Raw genomic sequence first — 21,701 nt, 5'->3', positions numbered from 1 at the left:
TGATTTATTAATTGTGTTATATTCCAACACTTTATTTTCAGTAGAAAAATGCAAAACGGTTTCTAGAAGCCTTTGCCGAATACTCTTGAATCCTAACCAGCTTAGTGGCTTGTTAGATATGGTGCATTCCAGCCATACATTTCAGTTTGGATGGCTATGATAAAAATAATTTTTTTTTTCTTTCAAAATTATTGTTATGTTGTTAGATTTATTCTCAAACATCTAAATTGAAATACATGACTGATCTCACTATAATTTTGGAGGATCCAAATCCTAGATCCTATTAAAGAGTTTAGTAAAGTGCAGTGTGAAAATTTTTAATATTCTTAAAATGCTTAATTTGAGTTCATTCAGTTCTCCGTTCATACCCCTTTTAGTTTTGTATAGTTTCAACAGTATAGATTTAATGGCATAGGATCTGTTTGGGATAGCTTTCTAATTACTTTATTTTTAAAATTTTTAATTAATTTTTTTGAAATTTTTATAATAGGTATAATTTGCAACTAGAATAGTTAATTTACTTTCCTCATAACAATTTTAATATCAATTTTATAAAATATTGTAATCATCTTAAACTGGGTCAGCTTTCTAGCCATTTTGCTTTTAAGATCAAAACCATGATTTTATTTGGATACTAGTTTCTTATTGTTTTTTTTTTTACAGATTTTTAAAATTTTTGTGATAAAAAATAGCCATTAACAATCAAATTAGCAAAGCTATTTTCTGCACAACAGCTTCTTAATCAGCTTTATAAAACATTCGAGCCGTCCCAAACAGACACTTCATCTCTTCTCATATATTATCTTTGTATATTTACTAAATTCCTTCATTATGCCCCACAATAATTTTATAATCAATTTTACAAAACAATGCAACCATCTCAAACATATCCTAAAATTAAAAAAGTTAGCCTCTTTCAAATAAAATGGTTTTTAAACTTGTGAGAAAATATTTAAAATTTCTTGACCGAATCAAATGAAAAGGGTTCCATGAACCCTTCTAAGTTAGTTTCATTTTGAAATCAAATTCAAAATGATTTGAATTCTGATTTCAATAAAGTTATAATAAATTGAATACTTTGACGAGAATAGCCTGATGATACAAAAAGTGATTATATTTGACTCCAAATGAATCAAAATCAAGCACTTAAAGCATAGTAAAAAAATTTACGTCATTGATTGAATAACAAATGATTTTCGAATATGGTGTGCTTATAATCAAAATAAGTATATGTAGTTGGTGAATACAACTTAGGCCTCACATTGGATGTTCTTATGCATAGAATAGAAAAGCTTCTATCAAAACATGAAGTTCTTCTACCACAAAATAAATAGCATGATCAATTTGATGCCACTCTTGAAGTACCTCATCATCATGCTAGAGCTTCGTTTCCCCCACAACCTCATGAATGCTACTTTGGACACAACTAGTTTAATTTTATACTTTATACATTTTTTATATTGATTATAATATTGATATGACGATTGTTTTAGTGATTTGACACATGTACTAGTTTACATATTTCTCTATTGTACAGTCCTATGATCATGTGAATGCTATTATTATGATTTGACTGCTAACAAATACATTACTCATTTACCTTGTGTTGAATTCAATTGTAAGTTTTAGTGACCTGCTGGGCTTTTTAGCTCATTATATGTGGCTATATATTTTCATGTCAGGGCAAAAGGATCAGGTGTATAAGATTGATCAGATTAAAATTTCTCATGTTATATTTCTTTTTGTTTTAGTTATTTATTTGTATTCAAGATAGAGTAGTGATATCATGATTGTATAGATCATGGATACATATATACACATAGATGTTTTGAATTTTAAAATTATTTTTATTATTTATTTCTGATAAAAGAAATTAAATAGCTTTATTGTTGTTTATTAAAAAATAAAAGAATAATTCTTCTAAATTAAATTATGAGGCATCACAGAAAGATTCCAACCCTAGCTTAATACGCATGGTGCAATGTCACTAGCTTCTATTTTAACATATGTTACTACGAATTGGCGACTTCATAAATATTATCATCAATAATAATGTGTAATGTAATCATTACATCATAATATTGACTATAGGAAGTCGACAAATTAAATTCACTTTGAACATTTTGGGATCGTGCTTAAGCATCCTAAATACTTTTAATTTTGATTCCTCTAATGATGTGTTACTTTGAAGATGTAGAGGGCAGTTATGCTCTCTGATATGTAGAAAAAAATTGGTTATCAAAGGTCAAAGGACCACCATATAATAACATTAGTGATGTAATTAGTTGATCCATCCTACAACACTTGTGTGATTAAATTTTCATTATATATATATCATTAGTAAAAAAAAATTAACCATTTTTATTTTAAAAATTTATCCAAATTTCAAATAGGTTAGACCTCATGATATCCAAGTTTTCCATTTAAAAACTAAGGTGACTCCTTACTAGGGGTGCAATCAAGTTAAGCCTGCTTACGAGCTGAGTCGAGCTCAACTCAGTAACAGGCTCGACGAGTTGAGCTTATCAAGCTCGTGAGTCGAGCTCGAACACTATTTTGAGCTTGATAGCTTATCAAGCTCGAACAACCTATTGCTCGACTCGCGAGCTCGTCGAGCAGCTCGCAGATGAAATCAGGCACTGAAAAATGAAAGCAGCTCGCAGGAAAGACACTGGCGACAGACACAAGCTCGCGATGGACAAGGGCGGAACCTGGCGACAACGGACGGGCGTGAACGCTGGAAACGTGAGAAGCTCGCGATGACGGACGGACATGGATGCTAGCGATGCGAGAAGTTGGCGACGAACTGAAACTGGAAACGAAGAGACACTGGGGACGCGTGAAACCGGCGACGAATGCAAACGGTGGCGATGACTGCGACGAACGCTGGCACGATGGACAAACTGAGCTCGAATGCCGCTTGAGCAGCTCGGCGAGCTTTTATTTCCTCTGTCGAGTCAATCTCGAGCTCGACTTTTGAGCTCAAGCTCGGTATTTGACAGCCGAGCTTGACTCGAACACCTTCAGACTCGAGCTCGACTCGACTCGTTTGCACCCCTACTCACTAATCATCATATAAAATTAGGATGTAAAACTCTCTCTCTCTTTGCTGATATAAGTTTTTGTTAAAGTCCTGAAATGAGAACAAACTCAACACAGTAAACACAGTTGAAAAGAGAGCTTGGCATTGCTCTAAAGTATATGTATATGACTTGTGTAACAACATTATGTATATTAATACAGATGAGAAAGAGGATAAGAAGAATCATTATCTGGCCGTTGAAGTAGAATCTTCATGGATGGTTGTGATGCTATCTGACAACTCCTGCGGGCAGCAGAGTTGTTTGCCGTTGCTTTCATGTGCAGGGTACAGTGGTAGCAAACGTGATATGGAAAATTGCCTATCATCATTTGTGGTCATGTTTGGATTACATCCGCTAACAGTCCTCCTCAAATTAATTATTCGAGTGCGAAGAGATAATTTATCCCCGAGACCCTAAAATCTTGTGGTTGGAAGTCCTTTGGTAAAGATATCTGCAGTATGATCTTTTGTAGCAATACGATGAGCATGTATTATATGAGATTTGATACATTCGCGATTGTAGTGATGGTCGATTCAATATATTTGCTCCTTGCATGGAACACTGTATTATTTGCAAGAGAGATGTCACAAATATTATCACAATATAGAGGTGTCGGGGTTGCGATAGAAAATTTGAACTAAGAGAGTAATCTCCGTAGCCACACAACTTCTGTGGCAGCTGCAATAAGTGCCCGATACTCAGGTTCAATGGTGGATTGTTTCTTCGCACTCCAGCTAATAAGAGTAGATCCTAGAAAAACACAATAGCTAGTCGTAGACTTTCGATTTTGCTTGTCACCTGCCTAGTCCGCGTCAGCATTGTAGACAGATTCAAGTTGCCTTGCAGAATAGGTAGTCCAAAGGAAATAGTGCCTTTGAGATATTACAAAATCCTTTTGAGCGTCTGGAAATGATAATTTAGGTGATGAAGAATATGCTGATAGATTTGATTAACAACAAACAAAATTCACATTGACTATAGGAAGTCGACAAACTTAATTCACTTTGAACATTCTGGCATCGTGCTTAAGCATCCTAAGTACTTTTTATTTTAATCCCTATAACGATGTGTTACTTTGAACATGTATGTAGAAAATAAATTGGTTATCAAAGGTCAAATTACCACCATATAATAACATTAGTGATGTAACTGGTTGATCCATCCTACAACACTTGCCTAATTAAATTTTCTACTGACGAATTTATATAAAGGGGAAATAGAAATGCCCATATATATCCTGATATTTTCAAAGTCAACAATTTGTAGGACTATCTAAAATCACCTTCTAAATTATCTAAATTTAAGTTCGGATTACTGTGTGTTGTTTCCTGGAATATTCGTGGCGGTAGAGAAATATAAAATTTAACTTCTTAACTTTTTACGAAGATCCAGCACACAAGCATGTAAAAGGAGAGGGTGTAGCGTTCATAAGAGACACTAGTGTTTTTACGTGGAAACCCCTGAGAAGGGGGAAAATTCATGGGGCCTGGCCCCATTTAAATGAATCTATTATTATTTGGAGTTGATTACAAATGATGCCCTTCATTGGAGGGAAGGTCTTGGCTTGATATAACATATATATGTCATATAGAATGAATTACATTATAGAAATTGGAAGAATCAGTATTGATATGTTCGTTTAGTCGACAGGACCATAGTCGGTGGGCGACGAAGGTCGAAAAGACTCAAGCCGGGTGGAGACATGGGTCAGAAAGACCATAGTCTGGCGATGGAGGTTGGAAGGACCGTAGTAGGCGACGAAGGTCGGAAGGACTGTAGTCGGCAGGAGACAAGAGCCAGAAAATCGTTGTTGGGTAATGGAGGTCAGAAAGACCGTAGTAAGCGACGGAGGTTGGCAAGATCGTAGTCGGCAAGAGATAGTGGTAAAAAAAATTGTTGTCTAGCGATGGAGATTGGAAGGATCATAGTAGACGATAGAAGTTGGAAGAACCATAGTTGGTAAGAGACAAGGGTCAGAAAGACCGTTGTCTGACGATGGAGGTCAGAAAGAGGTCAGAAGGACCGTAGTCGGCAAGAGACAAGGGTCAGAAAGATCGTTATCCGGCGATGGAGGTCAGAATGATCATAGTATGCAACAGAGGTCGGGAGGAGACATGGGTCATAAAAACCATTGTTTGGCGATGGAGGTCAGATGTACCATAGTGGGTGACGAATAGGGCTACAAAGGAACCGAGCCGAGCCTAGTATGTGAGTGTTCAAATTTGAATTTGTTTATTATTACCTTGTTAAAGTTCGGTTCATGTTTGATTCGAGCTTTATTGTTTGTATTCATGTTTGGTTCGTTTAATTTATCGATATTCATATTTGGTTCATGTTTGGTTCGTTTAATGCTTATCGAGCTTTAAATAAACAAACATTAATGAGCTATGTTTGTGAACATATTTAGCAAACAATCTATTGAACAAACTAATCTTAAATTTGTTCATGAACATCTTAAACAAATAATCTAGTAAACATGGATAAATGTAAAATGTCTCTTATTCATGAACAAATTTATTATGTTATAATACATTTAAAATATTTATATTATGTATATTTATTAATTTTATAATTAAATATTAATCAAATTTTTAGCGAGTTTATTTACGAGCTTTGAATCGAATACGAATCAAACTTCTTATCGAGCTTCATGTCGAGCTTGTTCACGAGCTTCAAATAATGTTGTTTGTGATCATAAATGAACCGAACACATTAGTGTTCAAGCTTGTTTATTTAAGGATCAAATATTTAAAATGATGTTCAAATTTGTTTGTTTAGTTAGTTGAACGATCACAAATGAGCTTTAATCGAATGAGCAACTAGTAGTTTGTTAACATTTGGTTTGCTTGCAGCCCAAATGAAGAAGGTCGGAAGGACTGTAGTCGGTAGGAGACAAGGGTCAAAAAGACCATTATATGGCGATAGAAATTGAAAGAACCATAGTAAGCGATGGAGGTCGGAAGGACCGTAGTCGGTAGAAGAAAGGGGTCAGAAAGACCATTATCGTAAGTCAATGGTCCGGCAGAAGTCCGACGTCAGGCGGTGGTCAGACGAAAGTCTTGCATAAGGTGGTGGTCCGATAGGATTCCGGGCGTCAGGTGGTGGTCCGGTGGAACTTCAGAAGTCAGGTGGTGGTCCGACGAAACTCCGGGAGTCAAGCGGTGGTCCGGTGGAACTTCCAGCGTTAGGTGGTGGTCCCGCATAACTCTGGACGTTATGTGGTGGTCCAACAAAACTCCGGCATCCAGTGGTGGTCCAGTGGAAGTTGTTGCTAAAGTCCAGTGGCGATCGGTGGTCGAGTGGAAATTCGGTGGCAATCGGCATTCGAGAGGTGGTCTGAATGATGTCGGGCTAAAGTCAAGCACCGATCTGCGGCCTGGTGGTGGTTCCACTGTGATCGGGCTGAAGTCCAGTAGTGGACAGTGGTTGGGTGGAAGTCCGACTATGGTCTGCATCACAGTGTTAATCTAATGGTAGTCGGCCTGAAGTCCGACAACGATCGTTCTGAAATTCGGTGGCGGTTGGCGGCCAAGCGATGGTCCTATCACGGTCGGGCTAAAGTATTGCGGTGGTCGACGGTCGACGGCCAGGTGAAAGTCCAGCGGTGGTTGATGGCCGGTTGGTGGTCCGACGATGGTCCGGCTAAAGTCCGGGAACAATTGGTAACCGGGTGGAAGTCCGACGATGGTCGGCCACCGGGCAGTAATCCGACCATGGTCGGGCTGAAGTTCTGCTGCACTCGACGACCGGGTGGAAGTTCGATTGTGATTGGCGGTGGGGCGGTGGTCCGACCACGATCGGGCTGAAGTCTGGCGGCGGTCGACGGTCAGGCGATGGTTTGACCATGGTCGGGCTGAACTCCGCCAGGGTCGGTGGCCCGGTGGAAGTCCGAGAGCAGTTGGCGGCCAAGCGATGGTCCGTTGACTGTCGGTCTAAAGTTCAGCGGTAGTCAACGGCCAGGTGGATATCCACTGGCTGTCTATAGTCGACAGTCGGGCAGTGGTCCGACCATGGTCGGGCTGAAGTCAAGCTGCGGTTGGCGGCCAGGTGAAAGTCCAGCGTCAGTTTGCGACCTGGCGGTGGTCCGACGACGGATGGACAGAAGTCCCGTGGCGGTCGACGGCCGGTTGGAAGTCTGGCGGCAGTCGGCGACTAGGCGGTGGTATGACTACGGTCGGACTGGAGTCCGACAATGGTCGCCGGCCAGGTGGAAGTCCAGCGATCGAGCTGAAGTCGAGCGGTGGCTGGGTGGAAGTTCGGTGGTGAAAGACGGCCAAGCCGTGTTCCGATGACAGTCGTGGGTTCGCTGGTGGTGGTGCTAGAGCTCTTGAAGCCTCGGAGCTCTCTTTAGCCTCTAGTCAAAGGTCGCTCTCATGTAGAGATTGAGGATCTATTTATAGATTTTCATGAGTAGTACACCCCATAAATAAATAGAAGATCCTGGACAAGTTCAGAGTGCTCCATCGGATGGCTTGTATTGACTCCCCTGATCATAAAGATTTTTTCATTAGTTTAAATGCCTTAACGATTTCAAAATTCAAGCCGCTCGATTTGACTATAAGCATGCCATCTTTTGATATTATTTTGTCATCCAAATAATGCTTTGACCTTTCCAAATGTGGTCCCGGCTCCCGATTTGGACCCATTTGGGCTTGGGTTTGACCGATTTTGATTTTGGCATCGTTAGATTTGTCTCTTTGAGATGTTCAGTTTGACTATAAGTTTACTGAAATTGGAATTCATATGATCCCAAATTTAATTTGAAAGTTTCCAACTTGAATATGCCTCAAGATTCATGCTCGATCATAGCAATTTTCGATGACGTATCACTGCAATATAAACAATATTAATTTTTTAGAAATATTCTTAATGTTATTCATAACAATATTAATTGTTAAGCAGCTGACCTCACGTTGTGGGATAAAGGTTTGATATTGTTGTTGTTGTTGATTCTTAATGTTATTCCTAATGAAACATTTTCTGCTCAAAGTGGCTACGATAAATCAATGTAATGCTAGAACTACTAAGACTTCGTTTGGGACAACTTTCTTACTGCTTCTTAAAGCACCTATTATAAAAAAATTGCTTTGAGAGGCAATAAGAAAGTCATCCCAAATGAAAGCTAAATTGTTGATAAACGAAAGATTTATAGGGGGGAGTAAATTGACTGTTCAATTGTTGTGATATGGATTAGATGGAGGAAAAGATTAAGAAACTAATTGCAACAGATGAATATCTTCATAAATTAACATAAGAAAAAATCTCTTGCTAAAAGTCTTCTTGCCTAAAAAAACTGAACAAGAACACAAAATCCTGCTCTAAAATTAAAATTAATAAAAGAAATTTAAGTTTGTTTTAGTCAATGTGGATATATCTGTAACAAAACTTCAGATCTAAAACTGTTGCCAACAAAAAAAGAATTATTTTAAATAAAAGCCATTGTTCAGTCCATGAACACCACACTGTGTCGCAAACCCGACTAGCCCGCCAGTCCGACTCAACTTGCCCGACTCGACCCACCCCACCCAGTTGTGTGGATGGTTAACGACTGGCTCAGCCGTTTGACAGGTGAACGACTTGTTGTCGTGCCAGCTCCTCTCCGCCAGCTCGACTCCTCGCCAAGTCAAAACCACTCCCTGCGCGCTAGTCGTTGCCTAAGCAAATGACTGACATTTAGGCTTCGTATGGGACTGCTTTCTTTCTGCTTCTTAAAGCAGCTTTCTAGTACAAATATTAAATTTTTTGTACTAGAAAGCCGCTTTCCAAAAAAGTAAAGAAGCCGTCCCAAACAAAACCTTAGTTTCATTTTATTTTTCCTATATCTGTTCTCCATAAAAACTTTTAACGTTTTTTTTATTTTTTATTTTTTTGGAAAATTTATCCTAATTTCAAATAGGTTAGAACTCATGGCATCCAAGTTTTCCATATAAAAAACTAAGGTGACTCCTTGTTGATCATCATGTAAAATTAGAATGTAAAACTCTCTCTCTCTATCGCTATAAGTTTTTGTTAAAGTCCTGAACTAAGAACAAACTCAGCACACTAAACACAGTTGAAAACAAAGCTTGGCATTGCTCTCAAAATTATAACAGAAAGTATATGTATAGGACTTCAGTAACAACATTATGTTTATTAATAAAGATGAGAAAGAGGATAAGTAGAATCAGTATCTGGCCGTTGAAGTAGAATCTTCATGGATGGTTGTGATGCCATCTGACAATTCCTTATGCAGGCGGCGGAGTCAGTTGCTGTTGCTTTCATGTGTAGAGGAAATTATTTTGTGCGGATGCCGGATGCAACTCTATATCTGGATGTCGTGGTACCAAGTGTCCGTACCGGTACTGAGTACCGAGCAGTATTGAGTTACGGTAGAGTAAAAGGGTGGCGTGGTATATTTTCATTGGTTTATGGACGTTGTTTGGTGTCCGCACGTAATAATTTTTCCATGTGTAGGATCCATTGGTACTAAACGTGACATGGAGTAGTGTCCGCTAACAGTTTTCTAGAATGAAATAAGTACAAAAATGCAACATGATGTCATTCAAGCTTTAGTTTCACTTCAATTTTTTAGTTGTTTAGGTAGAATCATAAATATAAATATTCATATGTTCTAATTTTCAGACAAAATACCAATGAATTACATATAATCAAATCATTAAGATGTAATTATGAGAAAAAATAAAACTTTAAAAAAATACTCAAAACCAAATAGAGCTTTAATTCCAATAAAAATGAGTTCACTACAGTACAATTGACCCAAGTGGAATTAAGAGGATAGTGTATTTAATCAAGTTAGAGTTTGTTTGAGTCAGATTTATGACTACTTTACATTTAGATAACAATCACAATTTCATTTGGTTATCGCATTTCTGTTGTTTTCTCAGTATTTTTTTAAAAAATTTGTCGTGGAATTTAATTGCATCAAGAATTAAATTTTATCATAGATTATTTGGACTATATTCTTTTTAAATATCTCAAAATTTCTTTTTCGACAAATGGAGTGGGGGTTCTGATGGCCTTAATCTTCAAATCTCATTCCCATTAATCCTCAAAATTTATTTGGATAATTTTGAATGAAAATAATTTTATTTCAGTTCTTCTCAACTCCAAACTTTTTGAAGCCCTATACAGCTTTTTTATTCTATTATTTAATTTAAATGATACACAATTAAATAAAATTAAATGGTACATAATTAAAGTTGATTTCTTCAGTTTGATTACAATGAAATAATATGATTTTTTGTGTTTGTGTGTGGACTATTTGATTTGTTTTTTTATTTAAAATTGTAAAACATAAATAGTTCGCTTTTTGTCAAACTATAATTTTAGAGCTTGTTTGGGACCCCATTTTTCCTATTTTAATTTTTTACTAAAATTCTGATTTAAAAAGTAATAAAAAAGTCGTCCCAAACAAAGTCATAGTTTCATTTACAGTATGTTTGGGATAGCTTTATGGTTGCTTTGCTTTTTAGATAATAACCACTATTTTTTGCTGCTTAATATCATTTTTTAGAAATTTGTAGGTGAAAAACTGTTTTATGCAATAATAATGACAAAGTTTTTTTATCCACAATAACTTGATAATCAATTTTATAAAATACTGTAACCTTTCCAATAGTTACTTTTTTTTTATGATCAATAAATTTTTATGATGAAAAATTGCTTTTTATTATAAGAATTGTTAAGTTTTTGTAACTTTAAAGAAACAACTTATTTTTTTTTAAATAACTTATTTATAATATTCATAATAGCTTTTAAAAAATATTTTTTAATAATAACTTTACAATCACTTATATAAAATATTGCATCAGATTCAGGAAAGATTATTCTGAGTGGTCACCGGACGGGAAGATTCATCCAGTTTTGTCTTTATGAATAGTAAAAGTGCAGTGAGCTGCATTTTTACTGTTCATGCTGTATTTTTTCTGTTTACAAAGGAAAAATTGGACGACTTTCCCGTTCGTCGAACAAAATAATTTAATCAGTTTCACAGTTCCAAACAGTTCTTTAGTTTAGGAAATGATGGGATACTTTACTTGTAAAATCCATGAATAAAATACTGAAGTTTTTTAATGTTATAAAATCATAGTTTTATTATTTCTTGCTGATTATATAATTTATTTTTAGTTAAGACTTTAGTAGCAACTTCATCATGGTCTTTTGAATTCTCGTCTATCTAATTTGTGAAGAGATTCGTGCATTCTGATGTCAGAACATCCTACCGTTGCTAAAGTAATTAGGTAATTAGGAAAGGAAGCAGAATGTGACAAAGAACAATTTTTATTTTTATTTTTTTGGGAAAATTTTAATAGTAATTCCAATTGGATATTTTTTGTCATTTTGTTATTTAAAGAGATTAGGTGACTTTTTTGCTGTTTTGTATGGAAAAGCAAAAAAAAAAAATGATCAAAATGTTATGTTGTTTAAAAAAAAATTTATGTGATGTAAATTTTTTATTAAATGGATCAATAAAAATTTAATAAAAATGGACGGCATTTTTTAAAGTTTGGAATAATTTTTATTTATATTTTTCAGTGCATCGTTATTAAGGGAAAATATTTCTGTTGAAATGAAAAAAATTGAATAAATGTTTTCTACTTTCTCAGAGTTTATTTATAAAACTGTTTTAAGAAAGCAAATATAAAATAAGGTTAGAAAATAGCTTTTTAAGAGATTTAACGATGAAAAAAAAAAACACTCTTTTACTGAGTCTTTGTTTGGGATGATTTTTTTATTACTTCTTAAAATAATTTTTTAGTTAAAATTTTTAATTTTTATACTTGAAAGCTGCTTTAAGAAGCAATAAGAAAGTTGTCCCAAACACAGCCTAAGGGTTCGTTTGGGACGGCTTTTTTATTGCTTTCTAAAACGGAGTTTTAGTACAAATTTTTTTATTTTTGTTTTAAAACTCCATTTTAGAAAGCAATAAAAAAGCCGTCCCAAACAAAGCCTAAGTTTTTGTTCGGGGCAATTTTCTTACTGCTTCATAAAGTAGTTTTCTCGTACCAAAATTTTAATTTTTGTATTTAAAAATTGTTTTAAGAAGCAGTAAAAAAGCAGTTCCAAACTAAGGTTTCATTTGGGACGGCTTTTTTATTGCTTCTTAAAAGAGATTTTTAGCTTAAAAAATAAATTTTTTATACTAAAAAGCTGCTTTAAGAAGCAGTAAAAAAATTGTCTCAATTGAAACCTAAATCCAAGTTCCCATTAGAGACATTTTTCTTAATATTTTTTAAAACAACTTTTTTGTACAAAATTTCATAAAAATGGAGAAAAAATAGTGGTCAAAAGCTGTCCCAAATAAAATCTAAGTTGTCCTAAACAAAACATGAAAAAATCTATCTAGAATATATTAAGAATATGAGAGACCTACCACTAGAATTTCAAAACAAAAAAAATTTCAATAATCATTTTTAGAACTGTACATGAGTTGAGTGGAACTCAAGCCACTCTTGATTTGATTTTGGGCTTGCTTAAATAATCTAGTTTCAGTTCAAATTCAAGTTTAATTGTGCGAGTTTGAGTCGACTCAAGTCGCCAACTCATTCATTATAAAAGAGTGAAAATGATTATAACTCAAATAATTAATATAATAAAATGGTAATAAGAATGAGAAATAAGCGAGCAAAGTAAGAAATATTTATTTGATATAAGGAACTAAGATATAATTTTTAAATATTTTCATAAGTATATTTCAGGTAAGCCGATGAACATTTGGGCCTATTGGGCTTTATTCCTGTCATCCCCCCAACTTGTTTGTTTATTATTCTAACATAGTCATAATGCACGTTTATAACAATCTGAAAACAAATAAATATATAATAGTACAAGTTTATAACAATGTGTTTTCATAAAAAAATTGATCATTTAAATAATATAATATTTGATGCACTAATAATCCATTATATGATTGTTAGATTGACATAACAAAGAAATTTAAGAGCAAGTTCACTTCTCTCTATATATTATTCTTATTGAGGCTTCGTTTCAAACAAGTTTCTTGCTGTTTTTCTTTTTGAATTACAATCATAATATCGGTTTGTCCACTATATTTTAGCTGCTTTCAGAAAATTTTTGTGCTTAGAAGTTGCTTTCGACATTAGCTTTCAAAAGAATTATTTTCAGTATAATAATTTTATAATCACATTTATAAAAAAATTGTAGTTGTTCCAAATAGACCAGAAAAAGAACAAAAAATTTCAATTGACTCTACTACTCCTATATGTTAAGTGATTTGAGAGATGATTCTAAATTTTAATGCATGTTACAATTAATCTAGTTACAATTAATGTAGAAACATCCTTTTGTGTAAAAGATCTCTCCTTTCTAGCCATCAATAAGATGAACCATAAATAATAATAATAATAATATAAATATAATGGCTCATTAAGACATCATTCTAAAACAAAAAGATAATCTTCACAACTTTATAATGTACTCAGTGTCCTACTCCTACTATAAAAGAAAATTTGCTAAACTCTTATTCAACGTAAGCAAAGTCTTAAATCTATCTATTTTCTTCATGAAATTCTTATGCTACTCCATTTTTTATTCTTTATAAAGTTTTTGAATTTATATATATATCTGAAATGTGTATATTTGTTGTGACTTGATGAGCATATGATCACACTATTAAAATAATTTATTTATGTTGGAATATCTTAATTTTGTTTTATTTGCTGTAATAAAAAGAAAATCATAGTTATATCATAGTTATGAATTGCCTTTCTCAACACCTACTTTATCATTCCTATTATTTCCTAACCATTATGGCACAGTTAATTTTAATTTGCATGTTTCAAGTAGTCCTCATTAAAGATATTAAAAGGTCTCATGCTCATCACTAAAGGAGGAGGGCAAAGTAAAATCATTATAACAACACACTTCTATTAAAGGGGTAAATATTTAAATATTTTATTATCAATAACATTCTATCAATATCGTCCTCAATCACATTGTTCTATCGATATAGTTATATCAAAAAAAAAATTTTTTTATAACGCTAAGGTTTTGTTTGAGAGAACTTTCATTCTGTTTTTTAAAACAAATTTTTATTATAAGATTTATTTGAATTAAAAAATTTTATACTATAAAACTGTTTTAAAAAACATTAAGAAATTTATCTCAAATGAAGCCTAAATTAGGTGATGAATTTTCTTGCAACAAAGTGAGTTTAGTGATCCTTAGGGGCTGTTTGACAACGAGATTTATGTCTGATTTGAGCATGATTTATTCTAAATCCTATCAAACAGGGTTTATGGTGCTGTTGGAAGTTACGACAGAATAATTCCTCTGTCTTGTCATTTTTACGGTAAATGTTGGATTTTCTAAATCCTGTGATTCAGCGGATTTAAGATTTCAGGGCATGGGAGAGAGGGAGAGCGGACAACGAAACTTAACTTCTAGCGCCAAGTTAAAAATAACCGTTTTAAATCAGATTATATTGTTGAACAACTCCATTGAATTTAAGAGGATTTAACCCTTAAATTATCAAACAATTTTCAAGATTTAATTTTAACATGATTTACTAAATCCAGATTTACAAAATTTAATAAATCATATACAAGTTAAATACTACGTATTGCCATTTAGGCTACAGATGATATCAAGTATGGCACTAATCTCAAGAAAAATACATGCATCGAAGCATACCATTCTTTTCCTAAATATTTCATTTTTAAGTTGCATTTTACAGGAATAGGGATATATTAGGTAGGCTCCAGGCTCTACCATTGGTGGGGCCCATATTATTATGAATTGAAAGTTCATAATATTTTGAAATTTTTTTTTTACACTTTATTATATTAATCTCAAATCTTACAATTTTATAAAAATATCCTAATACAATTTTATGTAATTTCCGAGAAAAGATTGCAAATTTGAAAAAAAAAAAAAAAAAAAGGCTGATGAAGATTTGTTATATAGAGAAAAAGTAGCGGAAAATGCAGGTGCTCTCCCTCTCCCGAAGCCCCGTCCGCCGCGATCAATTCTTCTTCTGTTTATCGGTTATAATCTTCTTAAAGTGTATAGCTGAGAGATTCCCTTATCTCTTCCTCCTCCTTGGCATCAACTGGCTTGTTCCTTCGTTGCTGCTCAGTTTTCTCACGCAATTGCGGGGTTTCTTCAATAATGCCCTGTTTGTCCCTGCCGCTGGGGCTGCAAATTCGAGCGTGGTTGCGGGATTACGACAGGATTCAATCAATTTCCGTTTTCCTTATCTACATCCAAGTGAGCGGATTCGCCTCCTCCATCTTTGAAACCCTAGGGTTTATCTCGCCGTGCCCCTTTGATTTGTATTTTTCTGGCAGTTCTGGGTGTCATTTCGTTGGTTTTTGATCCGGTGTTGTCGTCGGGGGTTTGAATTGGGCGTAAATTTGGATTCCAATTTGACGCTAATTATCTATTTGGATTTTGGCTTGGATTGTTCCGTTCTGCGAAAACTTATTTTCCTGTGTAGTTTTGAGTCCTTGATCTTACTGAATGACGGTGTTTTGGATGTTATTGGTCTAGTTTTTTAACCGATTTAATTTTCATTGTTCTGACAAATGGTAGGTGTGCAGATTGGTTGCTCATTGTTGGGGTCTCTGGGAGCGTTGTTCAATGGCGTGCTGCTGATTAATTTGGTGATCGCTCTCTTTGCACTTGTTGCTATTGAAAGCAGTAGCCAGAACCTTGGACGCACCTATGCAGTGCTTCTTTTCTGCGCGATCTTGCTTGATGTTGCGTGGTTTATACTTTTCTCGCACACGATATGGTATGCTTATTGTTGTTTATTTTTACTGGATTAGCGACGAATAAAGCACAATGCATGAGATTTTGATTGCTGTTGATTGTATTTGCAATAAAATTATTCAAATGAGCGCATTCTTACAAAGATATTTATGCCAGTAGTGACTTGGCATAAATTGAAAACACTGTTATGCTATTCTCTATTTAGTGAAACTGTCTTTTTTTAGGGATCCGCACGGCTTGCCCATTATATTTAATACCTCATTCTTTGGGATAATGGGTAGTTGAAACTCACATGAAAAATTAGTTAAAAAATTATTCATGAAGCATGCATTAACGAATCATTTATTGATTCGTAGTTTGTAGGCCTAAAACTTGAAGTCCTAGAGAATTTTATATGCAATTATATATTTTATTTGGGTGCCATAATTTGACCCAATTGTGAAGAAATGTAAGCAAGTAGTGACTAGGATGTATTCGAGTGATGTCCCTCAATTTAATCCCAATGCAGCAAACCAATGGTTCTAGGATGTAGTTGAACTTTTAAAAATTCATGAAAGAGATGGATGAAGTATTACAATTTATATGTTAAGGATCTATAATGCATAGACAATGACACGACGATATGGACATGGTACAGACACATGAAACATCAATTATTGAAAATATATGATACAAACATGGGTTGAATACGGTATTATCATTTGTTTATCTTAAAAAATAGTGTATAGAAATTGAATAAGCAGAATATTAAGAATAATTAAGAAATAACAAGTCATTTAATTAGGATTTGTGCTTAAAATGATTAATATTAGGATGTCGAGAGTCATGCATAGATGACGTGTTAAGTATTGAGAGGGGAGACGATAATGCTATCGAGAGTCGAGTATTAATGTTGTGTAATGTGCATCGGACATCAATGTCAAGACAACATTGGCCCTCCATGTCGAGTCAATGTCGGTCATTAATGTTGAGATTATTTTGAATAAATATGAGATGTCGAGACGACGCAGGGGCATGCTTGTGGGTATATAAATTGTTGGCATCGTGTGTCAATGTCAAGATAGTATTAGATTTTAATGTTGAGATAATTTTAAAATATTGATGGTGTGACAGCATTGGACAGATGACATTGTGCATTGTCGTGAAAAATTAGTTGTAAACCGCTATAGAGAAATGAAAATGAGAAGTTCTACTTAATTTTATAATAACATATAATCTTTCAATAGCAAGCACTTACTTTAAAAAATGAGAAAAAATAATCAATTATTTTAATTAGATTTATGAAATCATAAATAAACTTACGTTTGCTTTAAAGGAAAGAAAAACATTTTCACAAATATTTTCATTTGATTCTAGAAAAAAATATTAACCATGCAATATAGAATAGTATTTCAAAATTAGTTGTTGAGTAAAATTGAAATTTTCCAGCTGTGAAAAACTTGAAGTGAGATAAGATGATTGCCTTAGAAGTCTTAGAATAGTTTATAAATAGCTTGTACATTATTTAGGAACTTAATGGTGGTGTTCAGAGGTACTTAAAATTATCAAGGAACATAGATGCGCTTTTAAAGAGTGGAAAAAGAGGCATACTATTATGGCTTATAATAATCATAGTTAAGCTAAAGTCTTGGAAATAAGATATTCATCAAACAAGTCCTATAATTTTTCATGATGATTATGGTAGAGGTAGACTAAGTACTAGAAAAAAATGAAAATGAGATATGAAAACAACTAAATACTTTAATCAAGACATATGCATTTGAAGTGAATATAATAGGATCTGAGCAAAAGATGATGGCACTATGGGAAGATGGAAAATTAGAAGTTATATTTTATGGAATTATTGAATGTGTTTTATTGAGCAAATAAATGCTATAATTTTTAATGATGAATATAATAGACAATATATAAATAAATCAAAATGAGATGTATAAAACAACTAAAGCTATGCATTAGAGATCTAAATGCTTCAATAAATATGCATTCATTTAAAGTGAAGATAATAAGATTTGAGCTAAAGATGAAGACACCATGGGAAGATGAATAATTAGAAATGTTGTTTTGAGATATTATTAAGTGTGTGTTTTGAGGATAAAATCATTTGTGAAGAGTATACTGGATAAAATGATTAGATATATTATAGAATGACTAAAAAAAAGAGCTGGCTTTGAGAAAGATTCAGAAAGGAAAAATTTTAGCTTTGAATGAAATATTATTGAGGCGTGTAGAGTTACAAGTAATATGGTGGTGGTTTTGTTAATATATATTGTGAATAAAAATTTAAAGACTAAGAGGATGCCAAATAATCAGCGAAGAAGTAATTTATAATCAATATTTTTAGAATTATAATAATTATAAAAATATTAAATTTACGAGTCATACAATTTTGTAAGTGGATCATGGAACATAGACTTAAAAATTATATTAGTATTCAAAAATCAATTTTGTTTTGTGCTTGGACGATTCACCATGGAAGGGATTCTTATGTTGTTGAATTTGAATTTTTCTGGTGGATGATGTCTGACTTTACTAGCACATCTGTCTTGTGAGTTGATAACCTATTAGCAAGAAAGGAGATAGAGCAGTGAGAATATAGAGAATAGAGAGAATAAAAAGATGAAGAGTAGATTAACAGAATATCTTCTAGAAAATAGAAGTAGAGCACAAGATCTAGAAAGGTGCCAAAAGTCTGTGGATTTAAAGTTTTTAAATTGTTCCTCATCACCCATTATTTATAGGATTTGAGGGCTACAAAAAGGCTATACATAGAAAAATAAAAATATCAACTACATAGAATACTCATAAAATACTATACGCTAATCTAAAACAAATGTCTCGTCCTAATTGTCTATAAGAGGGTGGAATCAACATTCCCCCGTGGTTTCGGTAGAGCTGCCTTAGCCTGATTCTTTAACATCTGTTTCATCAACTTCTCGAGATATCCAAACCTTCCTTTAATCGCTAAAAGACGCTCATTCAATGATCCCATATCCGTTCGCAGGTGCCCTACTTCCTCCTTCATCCTTTCTTCCAGTGACTCAACTCTGTTCTCGAACATCGTTCCCAAGAAATTGCTCTAATACCAATTTTAAACACATTGGAAGCAAAAACAACAAACAACAAATAGAAAAAGTACAGTAAAATCAAAATGGTGGCTGCTTTTGTATTAATACTTCAATAAGAGAAAACAAGATACATGTGATCTACAATTCAAGAGGTAGATCATCTCTCTCAATTAACTTTGATGCCTTTAGGAAGCCCTCAAAGAAAATAACTACAACAAAATCAAAACTCAGTCATAGCGTGATCCTAAAACCCTAGATAATTCCCCCTTAAATAGCCCTAGAACACAATAACATAAATAGAATATTCCTAAATAATTTAAATATAATTTAGGAAACCTTCCTAAACAATTAAACATGATTTAGGAAACTTTCCTAAACAAATTAGTCATGATTTAGGAAACATTACATGATTTAGGTTACCTTCTAAAACAAATTAAATATAATTTAGGAAACCTTCATAAACAAATTAAATATAATTAAAAAAACTTTGTTAATAATTAAAAATAATTTAGGAAACCTTTCTAAACTATTAAATATGTTTTAGAAAGCATTCATAACCCTCCTCGATGTATCACAATGCCAAGGCGAGCACTTTCATGTAAGGTGCTAGGTGCTCATGGGCGAACTCTATCATGCAAATTTTTATAATTATTTTTTAAATCATACAAAACTATATTATCAGATGGAGGATTATAAATCTAATGACGTAGAAGAGAATATGGATGATGTAGAATATGGAATAAATAGTAGTATATGCCATATGAAAGTTACCTGCTTATGTTTTTATTTTCTTGTTTAAAAGTAAAATGTAACTTTTGGACCTTGTTGTGATGTTCTCTTTGGTAACTTAGCTGCAAAGTTTTGGCATTTTGGCATTTGGAATGACAAAATTTGCAAATAAATTTTTTCCTCACTATTAGTATTTTATTGTGATGATTATCAAATTATACTCTACAATAATATTCCTCATAATTTAAATTGGTAAAAATTTATTGCCTTACTTCACTCAAGTGAGCGCCTAGTTTGGCTTGTAGCGCATCTAGCATTCGGCTACCACATTGTGCAAGGCCGCCCAGTGCCCTTAATAATACTGATGATTACAATGTTAGCTTAAATTATCTTCTTACAGATTGTCCGGCATAATTTCTTCAATTAATCAGAATTTTTATGTGAGATAGTATTTCTCTACGATGTTAGCATCTGCTTTTAGCTGAAGGATCATTCTCTGCTGATGTTTTGCTAGGTTCTCCCAGCTATAAATTGACAGAATTAGCCCTGGATGTGTTTTGTGACTGCACTTGCTTGATATAATTTACCTTTTCTTCCTTGGTTAAAAGGAAAAAATCACTTATAATAAATTCAGGAAGTTTATTTAAACTTTTTGTGAAATATAGGATTTCATTTCTCATGCTGCTTTTAATTTGCCCTTCTACTTTAATCTTGCACAACCCTAGCCCCCATGCATTTCCATAATCCATATCTTTGTACGAGTCTACAATCGAAATGTGGCTTTCAAAGAAATAATCCTAGTTAATTTTGGATGGAAACTGCCATGCAGGTAACCAAACTATGAATGACATATAATGATGTTGAAATCATAGTTAGGCCGCATTAATAGTTTTTCCTCTTTGCTTTGCTTCTTGGTTTGATTAGTTTTAAACAGCATTCTACTGTGAGCTAGTAATCTAAAATCTCCTTACATAAAGTGTGATAAAAGACAACCAACACAACATAGATAAAAACAAATGCTTTTATTATACTGAACACCTAGAAATAACCCAGTTTTATTGCAATGGCATTATACAGGAACTTTGGTTTAGAAAAATATGGGCCATCCTTCATATTTTCTGTTAGACTGGCATTTTCAATGCAAATCATTGGTTTTTCAGTGAGGTTCTTGTCCTCGTTCCTGTGGATTCAGATGTATAGACTGGGGGCTACAACAGTTGCGAATTTGGGCTATCAAGAAATAGATTTTCATGCGACAAATGATTATATATATCCTGCATCTAATGCAATAGCAAGACAGGACTCTAATTCCAGTGATATACTAGGTGGGTCCATATATGACCCGGCTTATTATTCTTCTCTTTTTGAAGATGCCCAAGACAATTGCATCCAGGAGGTAACCCTGTAACTACTCCATTTATGCAAAGTTCTTTTTTTTGGTTGGACTCTGATTTAGTTCGAACGATTATGCATGTGTTGATGTTTTGAAATTTATGCCTGCATCGCTTATCAGATACCTATCCACATGAATGTTTGCTTATGAGAGAATTACAATTGTGATCATGCTAATGCTAGAAGATTTGATTTATTGGATTGTGTTATCTTGAACTTACACGTTTCTTATTCGTAATGCTTTGTGATGTAGGCATGATCTCTTTCTCTCTCTCTCTCTCTCTCTCTCTCTCTCTCTCTCTCAAAGTTCACACTCCCAATGAGGATTTTTTTTTTCTATTTAAGTTCAAGATATATAAGCAAAGATATTTTAGGTTGATTTATTGATAATTAGTAATTTTTGAGTTTGTTCGGTTGCAATACAAGATAGTGAGCTTAAATTTGTTGTTGAACTCTAAACAATTCATCATTTCCATACTAAGGTCCATGTTAGTTGACATAGTTTATAATTCCAAAAAGGGTTTCATGCCGACACCCTTGGATGGTCCAACAAGTTACTAATGCACTAAGAGTCCCTTCGTGTAGAGAAGCCCTTGATACAAAGCTGCCCAAATTTGCTATTTATGCATGTGTTGGGCTTAGGGGTGTAAGTGAGCCGAGCCGGATCGTGAGCCGGCTCGAACTCGACTCGTTAACGAGC

The 21,701-nt window shown here is 33.8% G+C and overlaps 1 protein-coding gene across 2 annotated transcripts in view; it reads left to right on the top strand.

Annotated features, from left to right (window-relative positions):
* Nucleotides 1-14,997: 14,997 nt before the first annotated feature.
* The window catches only part of LOC110107117, a 10,555-nt gene continuing 3,851 nt past the window's right edge, over nucleotides 14,998-21,701 (top strand). Inside the window, exons 1-3 of one of the 2 annotated variants that reach the window (XM_020837281.2) lie at nucleotides 14,998-15,311; nucleotides 15,636-15,837; nucleotides 20,687-21,005. In XM_020837281.2, coding sequence (XP_020692940.1) covers nucleotides 15,026-15,311; nucleotides 15,636-15,837; nucleotides 20,687-21,005 — 807 coding nt within the window. In that variant the 5' untranslated portion in view covers nucleotides 14,998-15,025. The remainder of the gene's footprint in view (nucleotides 15,312-15,635; nucleotides 15,838-20,686; nucleotides 21,006-21,701) is intronic. The other variant, XM_020837282.2, reaches the window with a different exon arrangement.

The sequence above is a fragment of the Dendrobium catenatum genome, unplaced genomic scaffold (assembly GCF_001605985.2).
Source record: "Dendrobium catenatum unplaced genomic scaffold, ASM160598v2 fragScaff_scaffold_1448, whole genome shotgun sequence".
NCBI lineage: Eukaryota > Viridiplantae > Streptophyta > Magnoliopsida > Asparagales > Orchidaceae > Dendrobium > Dendrobium catenatum.
This window is presented reverse-complemented; position numbering and strand designations above follow the sequence as displayed.